General features: G+C 38.7%; 1 protein-coding gene across 1 annotated transcript in view; it reads left to right on the plus strand.

The window, feature by feature from the left end:
• PTPRN2 (protein tyrosine phosphatase receptor type N2) overlaps nt 1–16598 on the plus strand; it is a 733183-nt gene that overhangs the window by 242703 nt on the left and 473882 nt on the right. Inside the window, exons 8-9 of the mRNA XM_075212113.1 lie at nt 4320–4360; nt 6262–6656. Of these exons, the coding sequence (XP_075068214.1) occupies nt 4320–4360; nt 6262–6656 (436 nt within the window). The remainder of the gene's footprint in view (nt 1–4319; nt 4361–6261; nt 6657–16598) is intronic.

Below are 16598 nucleotides of genomic sequence, written 5' to 3' on the forward strand. Positions count from 1 at the left end.
AAACTTATAGATAATGAGAAAAAGAAGGAAGAGGGCTCACTAGAACTTACAATCTAAAGAGAAAGGGGCACAAACGGTTGACACATTGGAGTGAGCCAATGTAAGGGAATCTGAGGGCATGAAGTTAAGAGTGGGAGAGATGGAGAATGAAAGAAGATGAGCTATACTACATGGTGAAATGGTTAAGTAGAGGACTGGTAGGCTTTTATAAACAGGTGTATTTTCAATGACCATTTGAAGCTATACAAGCTAGAGAATATCCTGTCACGACTTGCACTCTGCAGCTGCTGTCTGCAGTGACTTTATTGGATTTGTTATGTATTGTACTTGTAGTACCACTGCCCACCAAAGGGGCCACTGTGCTACTTTGATTATTTTCCTTGATCACTGGGAGTGGTTTCAGCTGCATGAGGCCTAATATTATTATTATTAATTTTTATTTATAAGGCGCCACTAGGTGTCCGCGGCGCCGTACAGGGACAAACGAAATAACAATATGAGGAGAGACGGCACAGAACAGCAAACAATAATCACAGTAACTCAGTGAGCTCAAGGCATAGCTAGAGGGGCGGGGGAAGGTCAGCCAACAACGGCACCAAGGAGGGAGGGTACGGATGCAAGGGAGACCCCCAGGGAAAGAGGAGGAAGCGAGAGGGGATGGGGGAAGAGGGTCCTCAAGGAGTAAGGCTAGGTAGCTGGCGAGCAGAGTTAAAAGTGGTGAAGACAGGAGGAGAGAAGACCCTGCTCGAAGGAGCGTACAATCTAAGGGGAGGGTAACAAACCTGCCTGCTTCAAACAGTCTGGGCCAGATCATCAGGTCTCGCCTGTGAGCATTCCCTGTGCTCAGCTTCTGTCTGCACTATCTAGTGCCCAGCTCCTGTCTGCATCTGGTACCTGTACTTCCACGCTGTATGCTGAAATCTACTATTGCTGTTACCTGCTGGCTGGACTCCTGCAAATTACTTCATTGCATCTAGTACCTGTAGTTCCACGCTGTATGCTGAAGTTACCTGTTGTTTCTCATCTGCATACTGAACTACAATCAAGTTACCTTGTCATCTGTGTTTCTTAATAAAGTGATTATAACCACTTACTCCCTCTCCGTGGTCATACCTGGGAAATCCTGACATATCTTAATAGAACAAGGGAGATTATTCCAGTGGTGGGGGGCAGCACTGGACAAATCTTTGATATGGGAGAGAGATGTGGTTTGCAGAGGGGAGGAAAGGCGATGGTCAGTGGCTAAACTGAGAGGGCGGAAGAAAGTATGTATGGAGATCATCATCATCATCATCATCATTTATTTATATAGCGCCACTAATTCCGCAGCGCTGTACAGAGAACTCACTCACATCAGTCCCTGCCCTATTGGAGCTTACAGTCTAACTTTCCTAATATAGACACACACTCACACACAGACACAGACAGGGAGAGACTAGGGTTAATTTAGATAGCAACCAATTAACCTACCAGTATGTTTTTGGAGTGTGGGAGGAAACTGGAGCACCCGGAGGAAACCCACGCAAACACAGGGATAACATACAAACTCCACACAGATAAGGCCATGGTTGGGAATCAAACTCATGACCCCAGTGCTGTGAGGCAGAAGTGCTAACCACTATGAGGTTGGAGATCTGGGGAGAAGTGGAGTTGCAGAGGACCTTGAACGTGAGGGAAAGGAGTTTGAAGAGATTTTGTAGGGGAAGGGGAGCAAGTGTAAGGCTTGGCAGAGAAGGGAGGTAGATGTGAAGTGGTGAGAGAGGAAAGTAAGTTTAGCTGCAGCATTAAGTATAGATCGAAGAGGAGTGAGATGGGAGTGAGGGAGACCAGTAAGAAAAGAGTTGCAGTAGTCAAGACGAGAAATGATCAGTGAGTGGATAAGAGTTTTGGTGGCATTCTATGAGTGGAAGGGTCTTATACAGGCAATGTTGCTGAGCTGGAGGCAACAGGATTTGCCAAGAGATTGAATGTGAGGGTCGAAGAAGAGGAAGGAGTCAAGAAGATACCCAGGCAGTGGAGTTGGGGAATAGAGGAGATAATGGTGTTGTCAACAGTGATAGAGAGGTTGGGAGGAGTGGAGACTCTTGATGGAGGAAAGACAGTGAGTTCAGTTTTGGCCTTTTAAGTTTGAGAAATCATAAGGGCATCCAAGAAGAGATGGCAGAGAGGCAACTGGACACCTGAGAGAAGAGGGAAGGGGTGAGATCAGGAACTGATAGGTAGAATTGAGTGTCATTGATATAAAGGTGGTACTGGAGGCCATATGAGCTGAAGAGTTGACCCAGGGAGGAGGTGTACAGAGAAAAGAGCAGAATGCCAAGGACAGAACCCTGTGGGACTCTTATGCGAAGGAGGAATGGGAGGGAGGAGGAACCAGAGGTAGAAACAGAAAAGGAGAGGTTGGCGAGGTAGGAGGAGAACCATGAAAATATGGTATCAGAAAGACCAATGATGTAAAGGGTGTGGAGTAGGAGAGGGTGGTCTTCGGTACCAAAGGCCGCAGAAAGGACAAGATGGATAAGCAGAGACAAGAGGCCCCTGGATTTGGCCGAGAGAAGATAGTTGGTGACTTTGGTCAAGGCGCTTTCTATGGATTGGAGGTGTGGAGAAAATCAAGGAGCAAGTTGTCATAGGGGTAGCTGCTGAGATGGTTGTAAGCAAGCTGCTCAGCTATTTTGGAGGCAAACGCGAGAAGAAAAATAGGGAAGTATTTAGAGAGTGAAGTGGGATCAAGACTGGGTTTTTTTAAGAATGGGTGAGACAAGAGTATGTTTAAAGGATGAGGGAAGATGCCAGTGGACAGGGATAGCTTGAAGAGGTGAGCGTGGTGGGAGCAGGCAGTGAGGGAGAGGGAGTGAGGAATGTGAGAGGGGATGGGATCCAGGGGGCAGGTTGTGGGCAGAAAGAATAATATAAGAGAATGGACTTTGCCACCCATAGTGGGGCAAAAGAAGCAATTGTAATTCCTAATATACTGCCTTTCTATTTAAATAAATAATTTAAATGAATTAGTTAGTCTGGGTTGTCCATTTGGTTGAAGCTCTTGTGAATCTAACATCATGTGATTATTCAAAGCTGGAAGGTATCCTACAGTTTGATGTCATTGAAAGTGTCTTTGGAGCATAGAGGGCATATACCTGCCAGTATGTTCACACAATGTTATTAAAGCATAATTCCACCAACAACTAATAATTCAGTTTTAGCTGGAATATTCTAAGTACAGCTCCATACAAAAAGGTTACCTATCTGGTGTCTTTGTGGCCGCTCTATGTTTTACATGCGCCGTCTGCTACTCTGCTGTCTCCTGCATTTTTGGCAGCATACCTCCTGTCTGAAAAAGATCAGATTGGTAGGAATAAGGAGGGTACAGCAAGAATCATGTCATTCTCCTTGTTCCTATCAACCTTGTCTCTTTTGAGCCAGGCAACTTGCCGTCCTTCAACAACACACTGCCAGTGGCAGTGTGCAGGAGTGAGCAGTGGTGGGCACATGGTAGATGTTGTGGGACACACCGGATAATCTGAACGCTGCACCTCAGGTAAATGAACTTTGGGTTGTACTTAGGATTTTCCACCCGAAACTCAGAAACATTTTACATCTGCCCAGAAGATGGCTAACTTTATCCAGCCATATAAAAAAAGAGAATGTACAAGAAAAGCTGTGCACACAGTGAGCCTAAGTCATTAAGTCATGCATATTGAACGCATTGTGCGTTTGTTATAAGCCGCATGTAAATTGGCTCTGCATAATCTCAAAGTCAGCAAAGAATGGATCTAAATGTGTACTTGAGTTTGTGTCGTGTCTACTAACAGGAAATAAATATAAGCAGCAAAAGCGATTCAAAACCATAAAATATAATTAACATCAACTTTAGAAATGTGTAAGTTCATACCTTCCTCTTTACACTGCAAAAAAATTACATAAATAATGTACTTTGTAGTCCAACGCTTGCCACTTATGACCTATAATCAATACTTTCCAGCTGGGAATTCAACAGACTAACCTTGAAAATGTGTCTTCCAGCATTAAATTTGAACAAACTCTTTTATATTAAGCAGAAAGAGTAAGTTATATTTACATAATCTCTTTCTGCAAGGATCGAAGTAATGATTTCCTGAACTGAGGCAGTTTGCATACTGGCAGATCATTGCCTCAGAGTCATTATGCTGGAGTTACAGATGGTGTAGTATATGTATTGAATTTGTTGATATGTGTATGCTGTACTTCCATAACAACATTGTGTATAGTCTTACCTCACAACATTGCCAACAGGTAAAAAATACACCTTATGTTCATTTATTTTTTATACTTTCTTGCAGGTCAGGGAACAAGCAGGAAAAATCCACAACATGAAATAAAGGTACATTTCTTTCTTTTCGGAATGTCTATTTTCAGCTGTGATTGTTCTAATATTAATGAACCCCATTGTGCAATTGTTAAAGGAAATAAATCATTTAAATACCAAGGGGTAAATGTATCAATCTCCGGTTTTGTCAACTCGCGGGAGTTCGGCGAGATGACAGCTAAAATTTAAAACGGCGCTGCCTTGTAAAGGGAAACTTGCCTTTACAAGGCAGCTCCGCTTTAAATTTTAGCTGTCATCTCGCCAAACTCCCGCGAGTTGACAAAACCGGAGATTGATACATTTACATCCAAATGTGCAATTGAAATAGAGCAATATAAATTGTCACATACACTGAAAAAATTATCAATTTGACTTTGCTTTTGTGACAGCATAAGTGTGTAATGTGATTCATGGATCTAAACATTTAGTCCTGTACCCTCTACCCAAACAGATGACAGAAAAACCTCACACTTAACAAATTATATTATTACTATTCCTTATATAATTACTATTGCCAACTTGCATTGCTTCCCCACTTGTGTTGATAAGAACCTTTAAAATTATGCTTTTTTAAATTATTATTATTAATTATTATTACTTATTTATTTACTTTTTATTTTATTTAGAAAGCGCCAACATATTACTCAGTGCTGTGTATTGAAGGGATCGTGATACAAACAAATGACATACAATGACATGAGATAGGAGGTCTAGGGGGCCCTGCCCAAATGAGTTTATAATCTATGAGGTGGGTTATACACTTGATACATAAGGTAGCGGAATAACAATGTAGTTGTTTGAAGGGATATCTGTCCATGGATACAGGCACTATATTACTTAATGGCTCTAGACAGTTGGTGGATACAGGTACTGTGCTTGTTTCTGGCTCAAGGTAGTTAGTATCCACAAGCACCTCGCAAGTTCCTGCCTCTGAGCAGCTGGTGATTACAAGCACTGTGCTAGTTCCTGCCTCTGAGCAGCTGGTGATTACAAGCACTGTGCTAGTTCCTGCCTCTGAGCAGTTGGTGATTACAAGCACTGTGCTAGTTTCTGCTTCTGAGCAGTTGATGATTACATGCACTGTGCTACTTCCTGCCTCTGAGCAGTTGGTAATTACATGTACTGTGCTAGTTCCTGCCTCTGAGCAGTTGGTGATTACAGGCACAGTACTAGTTTCTGCCTCTGAGCAGTTGATGATTACATGCACTGTGCTAGTTCTTGCCTCTGAGCAGTTGGTGATTACAGGCACTGTGCTAGTTCCTGCCTCTGAGCAGTTGGCGATAACAGGTACTGTGCTAGTTTCTGCCTCTGAGCAGTTGATGATTACATGCACTGTGCTAGTTCCTGCCTCTGAGCAGTTGGTGATTACAGGCACTGTGCTAGTTCCTGCCTCTGAGCAGTTGGTGATTACAGGCACTGTGCTAGTTCCTGCCTCTGAGCAGTTGGTGATTACAGGCACTGTGCTAGTTCCTGCCTCTGAGCAGTTGGCGATAACAGGTACTGTGCTAGTTTCTGCCTCTGAGCAGTTGATGATTACATGCACTGTGCTAGTTCCTGCCTCTGAGCAGTTGGTGATTACAGGCACTGTGCTAGTTCCTGCCTCTGAGCAGTTGGTGATTACAAGCAGTTTGTGATGGTTCCTACCTCTGGGTAGATAATAATCACAGCTACTTTGCTAACTCCTGGCTCTGGACAGTTAATCATCATAGGTAAAGTGCTAGGTTCTGGCTCCAGGTAGTTGTTAAATACAGGTACAGCACTAGTTCCTGGCTGCAGGCAGTTAATAATTACAGATACAGCTCTAGTTTCTAGCAGCTTGTTTAGAACAAATTGTAGGGATATATAAAATGGCATTGAATGGATGTGGAACACATGTACAAATTAAATTGATTTTTTTTATGTTTTTGTGGTAATAGGACAAAGAAACGAGCATAAAGAAAGAAAATCTTCCAAACTTTACTGTAAACTCGGTATCACACGAGTTCATCTCGGAACCTTTTGACAAAGGATTGAAAAGGTTTGAGGACTTGCATTATATTTCAGATGATGATGATGACGATGATGAAAAGAAAGTTGGAATTGAGAATGTAAAAAGCGAGACATATACTAGAGAGCTGATCGCTCAGAAGAAGTCGGCAGAGACCGACACTGATTCCAATGAAGACATAGAGTTTCAGCGCTGGGTACAAGAAAGTTACGCACAAGACGACAGATCTTTTCAAACCGAACCAAAGAAAATGGAGCAAGATATACAGTTACAAGTGAAGTCTTCCAACAGTGACACATACGGATACATTGTGACACAGAAGAAGTAAGTATCAATACATTGTGTGTTGGTTGTTCTTTTAAGGCATTATATGAAAAAAAGAGCTAATTTTTCCATGAAAAGGCAACGAAAATGTGAATAAAACCAATAGTTAATCGTTTTACTATCAGTTGGGTGATATTAATTAATAAAAGTGAAGCTCACTTTATGGCACCCTTGTCCTAGTCACTCACTCGAAAGCATATACAACATGGACAGAAATTGAGTATAGTATTTTCAAATGTTTCTCTTTAACATGGCTGTTAGGCATCTATATATATCAAACTGTCCAGACAAAAAATAAATAATCCAAGCTCAAATGTTTTTCCCTCTACATTTGTTTTAAAAGTGACTTTCTAACTAACCCCAGATATACTGTAGCTATGTTCAAAGTTTATTATTCACTAGACGGACTGATCACACCCATGAGAGATGGGATTGAAATCCATTATTGTTGTCTATGGCGCTGAAATGCCCCTTTCTCTCTGCCAAGCTTCCCCAGGTTAAATGAAATGAACCACTTTTCTATTCAGTCAGAGGTAAGAATTTCTATCACTGATGTATCTCCAGATTTAATGTTTAAATTGACCTCACACCACTGGGAAGGGGTGCAGCAATTTCACAAGGTAATTTTAGCACAGTTTCTCAGCAACTTGCCTAAAATAATTCAACGACTCTTCATCTTCAGCTGGTAAATTAATCAGGGGACTAAGTCTGGTATTCATCGGGTGATTTGCCAGTTTCAACTATTTTAGTGCTTTCTGAACCCTTGAAATAGATTCCACCATTGAGGGAATCAAATTGATTCTTGCACTCTGCAATCTACAGATTTCAATAATGTATATAGACAGCACAGATGTGTCACAAGGAGAGACTGCTTTACCTTGTAACTTATGTAAAGTATAGACAACAGATGTTAACAAAGTGATGCGTTAAGTCATACTCCTAGCAGCTGTAAAATAAAATGATCATGGCAAATGTTTGTTTTCTAAAAGATGTGTCGTGCTAATGTAAATGTCAGATATATACATTAGGTGGTATTAGATTTTTTAATTTATAATAAAAGTATTTAGTGCCCATAAAACAATCAAAAAATATATATGTCTCGCCCCAGAGGTCCCCAAATGTATAGGTTTCCATGTGTCCAGTTTTCCTAGAACTGTTCCCTTTTTTTCAAACAAAAATCTTTAACTCTCAGTGCTTAGTTTCCTATCGTTTTACTGGTGTCACCCATGTTAAAAGGACAGCTGGAAACAGGTTCCTATAACTGTTTGTCCTTATTTGGGACCTAAAAGGAAGTATGGTTGAATTGTATGGCGTAAACAAACTTCCGTGAAACGGACGTATCATTTTTTTAATTTGAACCCTGACAATATAACACATCCAGCATGTTAATAGCAACCTGAGCTGAGCTGTCATGTGTACTGAGCTGTCCTCCTTCTCATCTGTCACTGCTTGTGAGCCCTGGAGCCCAGTAAATGTCGTGTCATAATATGAGGGTATAACACAATTCTGCAATATGTCAGGGTGACTTGTAAGCCACGTTGAACATTTACATACTGATCACACTACTTTTGGAGCCCTCTAGCAGGTAAACAGGGTGAGGAAACAAGATAACTTTTTTTTTTTGCTCCAAACCAGTGGTGGAAGTGGGTTAGTATACAGACGGTGGTATGCCAGATCGCCACTTCTCCTATTAATTTGATTGTAAAACTATCTAATTCCCTTCATTAGCATTTTACATACATTTACATACCTACTTCTAAATTTCTATTTTGACCACTGCTCCAAACCCATATTACCAAATGAGAGCACACACACAGTGTTCCTTACTGAAAGATGCAATGTAAATAAATTGTCGGGTGATGGCTCCATTTAGTTGGATTGAAGAATGGAGCTGTGTTCATAAATTGTACTTTCAGTAAAAGCTATTCCTACGTAAAAGACAACATTAAAACATTAATGGTTACAAACATTGATACAGTGTAATTTATATATAAATATCAAGTTAGGTGGACAAGTGTAACCTTTAAGACAGTTAGCAAATATATATGTAACAGCTAATCAATATTGAATGTTGGACATTTGCAATTACTGTAAGTATGCATTGTGAGGACACTTATTTTGTTTAAAATGTAATATATATATATATATATATATATATATATATATATATATATATATATATATGTATTTATATATCTATATATCTATTTATATATCTATATCTATCTATCTATCTATATATATATATATATATATATCTCTATATATGTGTGTGTATATATATATATATATATATATATATATATATATATATATATATATATCTTATGCGGCACTGTACGCATATTGTTTTAGATTCCCTGCAGATCATGGCTGCAAGGTCACAATGAGCCTATAATTGATTTTGAGCCAGGTGTCAGGAAGTCACACCAAAGTGACATGAAATTTGCTCTGTCCTTATATGCCAGGTAATGCTTAATGAGTCACATGATTGTATTTCCAATAATTCTATGAATTAATATGCATCAGGAGTCTGGATAAGCATTCCTTGTTTGCACTACCCAAAAATGAGGACTCTACTGGGCGATGTGAAACACTGGGAGCCTTGTTATAGTTGAGGATATAGAGGGCATCTTTATTCTTATTTGTTGTCAAAAATAACTGTGCTCAACAGCTTCACTGTAAAAATCCTTCATACTCAAAAATATTTTGGCCATTGCGATGCTTCCCTATGACAATTATTTTCTCAGTGTTGACATCTTTCCTTGGAAGATTCATATTAAAAAAGCAAACCTTGTTAAAATGATAAAAATAAGAAGTGAACTGTATGTCAATACAATGTAGTAATGACAATATGGCAAGGCTGCTGAGTAGTGGGGAGAAATATGGTCTCTTAGATCATAAAGTAGAAAAAAGACATAATGTATATTGTAATTTAAAATGAAATGTTTGTATTTTACTAATGGACAGTAATTTACAATTATAGAATGTCACCTTTTGGAGGTGCTGTTCTTCTGAGAAGGATAAAACAACATGTATAGGGGTACTTTCACTATACAACTGTGGGCAGCACAGTGGCTCAGTGGTTAGCACTTATGTCTCACAGCTCTGGGGTCATGATTCCCAAACAGGGCCTTATCTCTGTGGAGTTTGTATGTTCTCCCCGTGTTTGCGTGGGTTTCCTCCAAGTGTCCCGGTTTCCTTCCACACTCCAAAAACATACTAGTAGGTTAATTGGCTGCTGATAAAATTAACCCTAGTCAGTGTGTGTATTTGTTAAGGAATTTAGACTGTAAGCTCCATTGGGGCAGGGACAGACTGAATGACAAATATTCTCTGTAAGGTACTGCGAAAATGGTGGTGCTATGTAAATAAATAGCAAAATGATATAAAAATGTTAAACAATGAACTGCTACCAATTGTTGCTGAACTACTCTAGAGGAAACACACAATTCCCGAAGATAGAAATGATTACAAAAATTAGAGTTTCCAGCGCTATAAGTTGTTAGTACGCAGATAAAATGATAATAACGTGAAAAAAAATTATACTTATATTTTAGGAGATCTTTTATCCCTTCTCCAGACCAATGAGAATATTCACTCAAGGGGATGTATTCAATTGTTCGTAATTACTCGCTGAATTTCAGCTCTGAAATTCAGTGAGTAAATTACCGTATGAATGGATTTTACGCGCAATATTACCGTATGAACGGATTTTACGCGCAATATTACCGTATTAACGGTAATAGTTTTAGAGCGCGAGTTTTTCGGCGGTCCGGGCAAACAATTGAATGCCCCCAAGGTGTTCAATTTTATATAGTACATGTGAAAAAAAAGAAAAAGTATACAAAGCATAACAATATTATAACACATCAATCTCAATAAATATTATGAAACTATTATTCAAGTGAGTTTGTGATATAGAACTTTCATCTAAGTGAATTTATCATGATATTGTTCTCCAATGGGAATCCACTTACTAAACACAAATAAAATGTACACATTATGCGAGTGTCTTTGTTCTTATTCTTTCTCTTCCGGTAGTTAGAAAAAAATCTTCTCCCTTCACCAATCACACTAACAAACTGCAGAATAAGATCAGCGGAATGAACCTATATTTGAACTGACCACATTTCGAGCCAAACACAGAGTTTTAGTTTTATCACATATCAGTTAGGAGGCAGCCAGGAGGTGATTGTGGTGTGTATGCCGGAATAAGACTTGGAAGAAGTTTAGCCTCGGATATGTGATTACTATTTAGAACCTCCAGCTCTCTCAAAACTACACTCTGGCAACTATTATTGTTTGGATTATATATTGGACGGACATCTCCTTGATTGTATTCAAAAAGGTCTTTTTACACGCAAAATATAATTAATATACTATATTTTATTTAATCGAACTACCTCAGTACTGAAGGTCATTTTTTATTAGAGATGGTCACTGACCCCCGTGTTTTGGTTTTGTTTTTGGTTTTAGATCTGGATTACCTTTGTGTTTTGGTTTTGCAAAACCGCCCTTGCGTGTTTTGGTTTTAGTTTTGTTTGGTTTTGTTTTGCTATTTTTGAAAAAAATACCATTTTTTTGGTCTAAAATAACCTAATTTAGTGCTCCGCCAGTTTCTTAGATAAGTGAGGTAATTCTAAAGCTAATAAATTATGAAAAAAACTGTTTAATCCCTGGTGGGCGTCCTTAATGCGAACACTTGTCTTCAAATTATACAGTCAAACCTGGTTGTCTACCTCCTCCATCTTTGATTATTTGCAATGTAGCCATCATCTTTGGGTGTATATTACATCCTACACTTTTAGTTGAATATTAAAAAAGCAGCCTGCACAGACTGTAGAGCTAGAAAGTAAAATTAAATGGACCACGGTACTTTGGTGGCTATATATGCCCCCCCCCCCGCCCTCCACTTGTAGTTGAATATAAAAAAAAGCAGCATGCACAGACAGTGGAGCTAGAAAGTAAAATAAATGGACCACGGTACTCTGGTGGCTATCTATGCCCCCCCCCCGCCCTCCACTTGTAGTTGAATATAAAAAAAGAAGCCTGCACAGACTGTGGAGCTAGAAAGTAAAATTAAATGGACCACGGTACTTTGGTGGCTATCTATGCCCCCCCCTCGCCCTCCACTTGTAGTTGAATAAAAAAAAAGCAGCCTGCATAGACTGTAGAACTAGAAATTCGAATATACAAAGAAATGGACAAAGGCAGTTTGGTATCTGCATCAGACCCCCCCCCCCCCATCCAAGTGTAGTAAAATAGAAAAAAAAGCAGCCTGCATAGACTGTAGAACTAGAAATTCGAATATACAAAGAAATGGACAAAGGCAGTTTGGTATCTGTCTGCATCAGATACCCTCTCCACTAGGAGTAAAATAGAAAACTATTCAGCCGTTATATAATCTAGAATATAAATAGAAATTGAGAAAGGCAATTTGGTATCTGTCTACATCATAATCATCAACATCCTCATTAGCACCCTCGTCACCTCCATAAATCTCCCCTCATCCTCTTCTATTTCCAAAGTGGCATCCTCAATTTGTGTATCACCGGCTACACTCGGGCTGTTCAGGTACACATCAGCAGAACTGCTGAAAGGGCCCTTCTTTATGGGTACACTAACAGAATGCTCACGATTAGACATACCACTGTTGGATGGACTCTCCACAGGGATTGGTGTCATTTGTGAATCAGAGCAAACATTATCCTCTAATGCCATACTGTTATCTTGCAGCTCGGCTTTGACGCGTAACAGTAGTTGTGCACCAATTGTAGGCTCGGTAACTTTTTGGGATCTGCCACTAATAGCCAAAGGTGAAGGCCTCATTCTCTCTTTGCCACTGCGTATGTAGAATGGCATGTTGGCAATTTTTTTTTTATCGGCACTTAACTTTTGCTCAGTAACGCTTCTTTTTCGCTTCAACACAGTAAAAAAATAAATTTATTTTGTTTTTTGGACTGATTTCAAAACACTCTGTAGTTTGACATCGCCTTGCCCAGATGACGTACTGGGAACACTAACATCAGGACTGGTGACAGAACCTGGTTGCTCATTCTGATCATATGTGGACTGCTTTGAATCCATTCTGAGCGCAAAGCACTTGTAGTGCTTAAAATTATTTGGTAGATACTGCTGACAGATATGACTTTTGACAGCCAGCCAGAAATATTTATGCACAATTATGGAGGACACCCCAAAAGCACTGTGGAGTGCTAAAAATTATTTGGTAGACACTGCTGACAGATATGACTTTTGACAGCCAGAAATATTTATGCACAATTAGGGGGGACACCCCAAAAGCACTGGGGAGTGCTAAAAATTAGTTGGTAGATACTGCTGACAGATAGTAATTTTGACAGCCAGAAATATTTATGCACAATTATGGGGGACACCCAAAAGCACTGGGGAGTGGCAAATATTACAAAAATAAAATAAACCTCTATCCTCCTCTCTAGCGATTTTTGTTACAGCAATTGGAATCAGAATATTGTATTCTCTGTCCCTGCTCTAATCAGCCTGTGACTACACCCTGCTCTCTCGCTCTGTCTAATGGCGATGGATTGCTGTGGAGGCAGGTCTTTATAATCTTGAAGTATCGCGAGAACCGAGCCCCGAGATCCGACGACGTCACGATGACGTTCAGCCTCGATTTGGATTCGGAGCGGACGGGAGAGTACCGAGCTACTCAGCTCGGTACTCGGATACCCAAAGTTCGGGTGGGTTCGGTTCTCAGGGAACCGGACCCGCCCATCTCTATTTTTTATTCACTATACAAGCTTTATATGTGATTTAGTATTTTACTAGTGATGTGTATCTTTCACTTTACCTATATGTATATTATTACTACTCCTAAGCAATAAATGTTATGTTTTATTTTTAAATAGAGACCTGTTCTCTTTCTTTGGGAGAAATTTCGGATATATTACATTTATTATTATTGTCATTACTCTTGGTACAGACTACATTTAGTTTCTCCACAGCGCAACCTCCTTTTCTCTTTTTTCTTTTAGCAGTTGTTGACGGTGGTTGTTATGCAATAAACCATAGATTTGCAGCAATGGGGATTTCTGGTCATCCATTTTGTTTTTTATTTACACATTTTAATATATATTTTTCCCCCATCTTTTTCTGTGTGCGCCATTAGCCCTTTGGTGGGAATATCTGAGTCATGTGATGTATCTAAAAGAATATTTTCCAGTGATGTAGATCTCTGACAACTTCCGGCTTGTATTCCCTCATCATATTTAACCGGAAGTGAGTCATATCTATCTTTATGTATTTGCTGGTTTGCATTCCAAACAATTTCATCTACATTCCACATCGGTTTCATTCATGAGTTTCAGTTGGCAAATATTGGTAATTGCAAGTAGAACCTGTAGTTTGTGTGATATTTACATAAATAATAGGGAAAACTAGTGGGATATGATGGCTTTACCCATTCAGTTTTGAACATGTTTGAGGTAGATCATACATAGATGTTACAGTGTAAGGCATTGCATAACGTGACACTAAATACTAATAATAATAGGACCATATTAAATCAGCATATTAAAATTAAAAACTGAAACATATAAATGCCCTATAAAGAACATATGGTTTTACTGCACTAAACGTTTAATAGAATTCATGATATTAGATATATACCATAGAAAAAATCCATATCACAAACTCGCTTGAATAATAGATTCATAATATTTATTGAGATTGATGTGTTATAACAGTATTATTCTATGTAAATAAATGATGATGATGATAGCACGAGCTCCCATATGCAACTGAAAATACAATATCTACCATCCAGACAGCCACCAGTAGGCTCAATGAACCCTTTTCCGCTTTCATTTGGGATGGCGCAGGCACCAGATACACATTCAGAAAACAAAATTCCACTTGTAAATAACACAATGAAAACATTCAGCAGTTTATAAAATAGCCACTCTGGAAAATGTTATAATGAGATTTCCAGGTAACTTATTTATGAAGATCAAAACCGCTCTGTCAAAATAACTAACTCCTGGACTAATTGAACATTGAAAAAAAATTGTAAGTGGCCATGGAAACTCTAATTAATATTCTTTCATGGAACATTTATTGATGTGTTCAGAATGTTCCTGAGAAATACATTATTCTATTCAGTCCTCAACTCAGATAAACTCCATGCATTATAGACCATGCAAGAGTTCATTGAACCTTACCTCTGCATGAAAGCAATGGCTCGGATGTCCTTACAGGGACCTTCTAGAGTAACATTGCCTACAGTATTCTAAAAAGCACAGTATTGCCATATCTGATCTCAATAACATGTTTCTGATGTTAATGTCTTTTACTTGTGTTACTTAACACATGAACAGTCCATTAAATTAGAACCCATTATTGTTAGTGTAGTCTATGCGTAGTCTAGTGTAGTCTATGCCACTGCTTTCTAAAATTGTAATGGTGCTTTGAAGATTTTTGAATACGTGTCCGATAATAACGGCACAAACCCTAGTGCACATTATCATGTAGATAGAAAGTAACGCAGCATTCCTCTAGCAGACTTCAATAATTCAAAGGAGAGTCAATAAAGTGTGCCAATAATGCAGCATCATTATAATATAAGAACAAGTTTGGTGATTAATTGCACTCACTATGTTCTGTGGTAAACCGAAACAGTACCAACACTTCACATTGCATTGCCAATCATTCCCATAAATGGGGAAACTTCTAGAGTGTAACACTGTTTATTGATTAAAATAACAAAACTGCATTTACACACTAAAACAACCAGTAGACATATAATTTCCGCAAAATCCCTGGCATTATCTAAGTTCCTTATTGGACAGGTGGAGCGGTGGGGGTGGGGGGAGTATAGCACGCAATCATGGGCCCCATAGCAATATTTGGGTGCTGATACATGTCCATCCCCTGAGGAGGCCCTCCCTCTACTCTTTTGAGATTACGTGGGGAATTTTTATGGGCTTCTACAAAGATTATGTATTTTGGAATATGGATTAGGTTTGAGGCTCAGAAAGAGCATTTTCCATTTAGCTTATATATCCAAAACCTCTCCCCACAAGATAATATATTGGGCAAATCACCACCACTAGAGTTTCAAGTGACGTGTTCTATAGCCTTGAGTTTTAATATGCAAAGGTTTTGACACCAAATGTGTCTCCACCTCGTGCCTAATATTTTGAATGCGTAATTTCAAACATCTCTTAGTTTTACCTACATATCTTAGCCCACCTGGACATTACAAAAGTTAGATGACTGAAGAGGTCTGAGAGGTCATTAGTTGTTTTATCTTATATAGATTGGTATTGGAAGAAAATGAGAATGGTTGGTTTTGTAAATCCACAAATTTACAAACATTACAATGTGTAGATTTATAAAAAAAAAACAGTAGTAAATTTATCCAAAATAGTTCCAGTTCTTTCATATGGAACTATTAACATGATAGGTGCTATAAGATTTTTAGCTTTCTTGAACACTATATTTTTTTCATTTATGGAAATGGCCACAGTCTTAAATTCTCTGAAACTATTACTTTAACGAATATATAAGCATTATGAATTATATAATCCTACATATAATACTTGTCAGTAATCAAGGTGCTGCAAGTCAAGCAAAGATTTTAGACAGGTTGCATGTTAGTATTTTGCATTTAGATTAAATGGAAATATTTGTATTTCTCTTTTTATTTCATTATTTCTATTGTAATAGATATGTTCAAACTGTTTAAAGTGTGTTATCCAGATGTTTCAAGCTGTGCCTTTTTATTTGCTTTGACTGTACCCTGTTTGTGCACATTGGCGAATCCAATATCTAATTTGTATGAAACTATCATATAACCTAGCTCAGTTTAGCTTGTCACCTCTTATTTCTTGCTAAGTCTACATAACAGACAAGGAAATAGGGGTGTATTTTGATGTGAATTCTATATGACACATCTAGATC

This window comes from Mixophyes fleayi, chromosome 5 (genome assembly GCF_038048845.1).
Source record: "Mixophyes fleayi isolate aMixFle1 chromosome 5, aMixFle1.hap1, whole genome shotgun sequence".
Lineage (NCBI taxonomy): Eukaryota > Metazoa > Chordata > Amphibia > Anura > Limnodynastidae > Mixophyes > Mixophyes fleayi.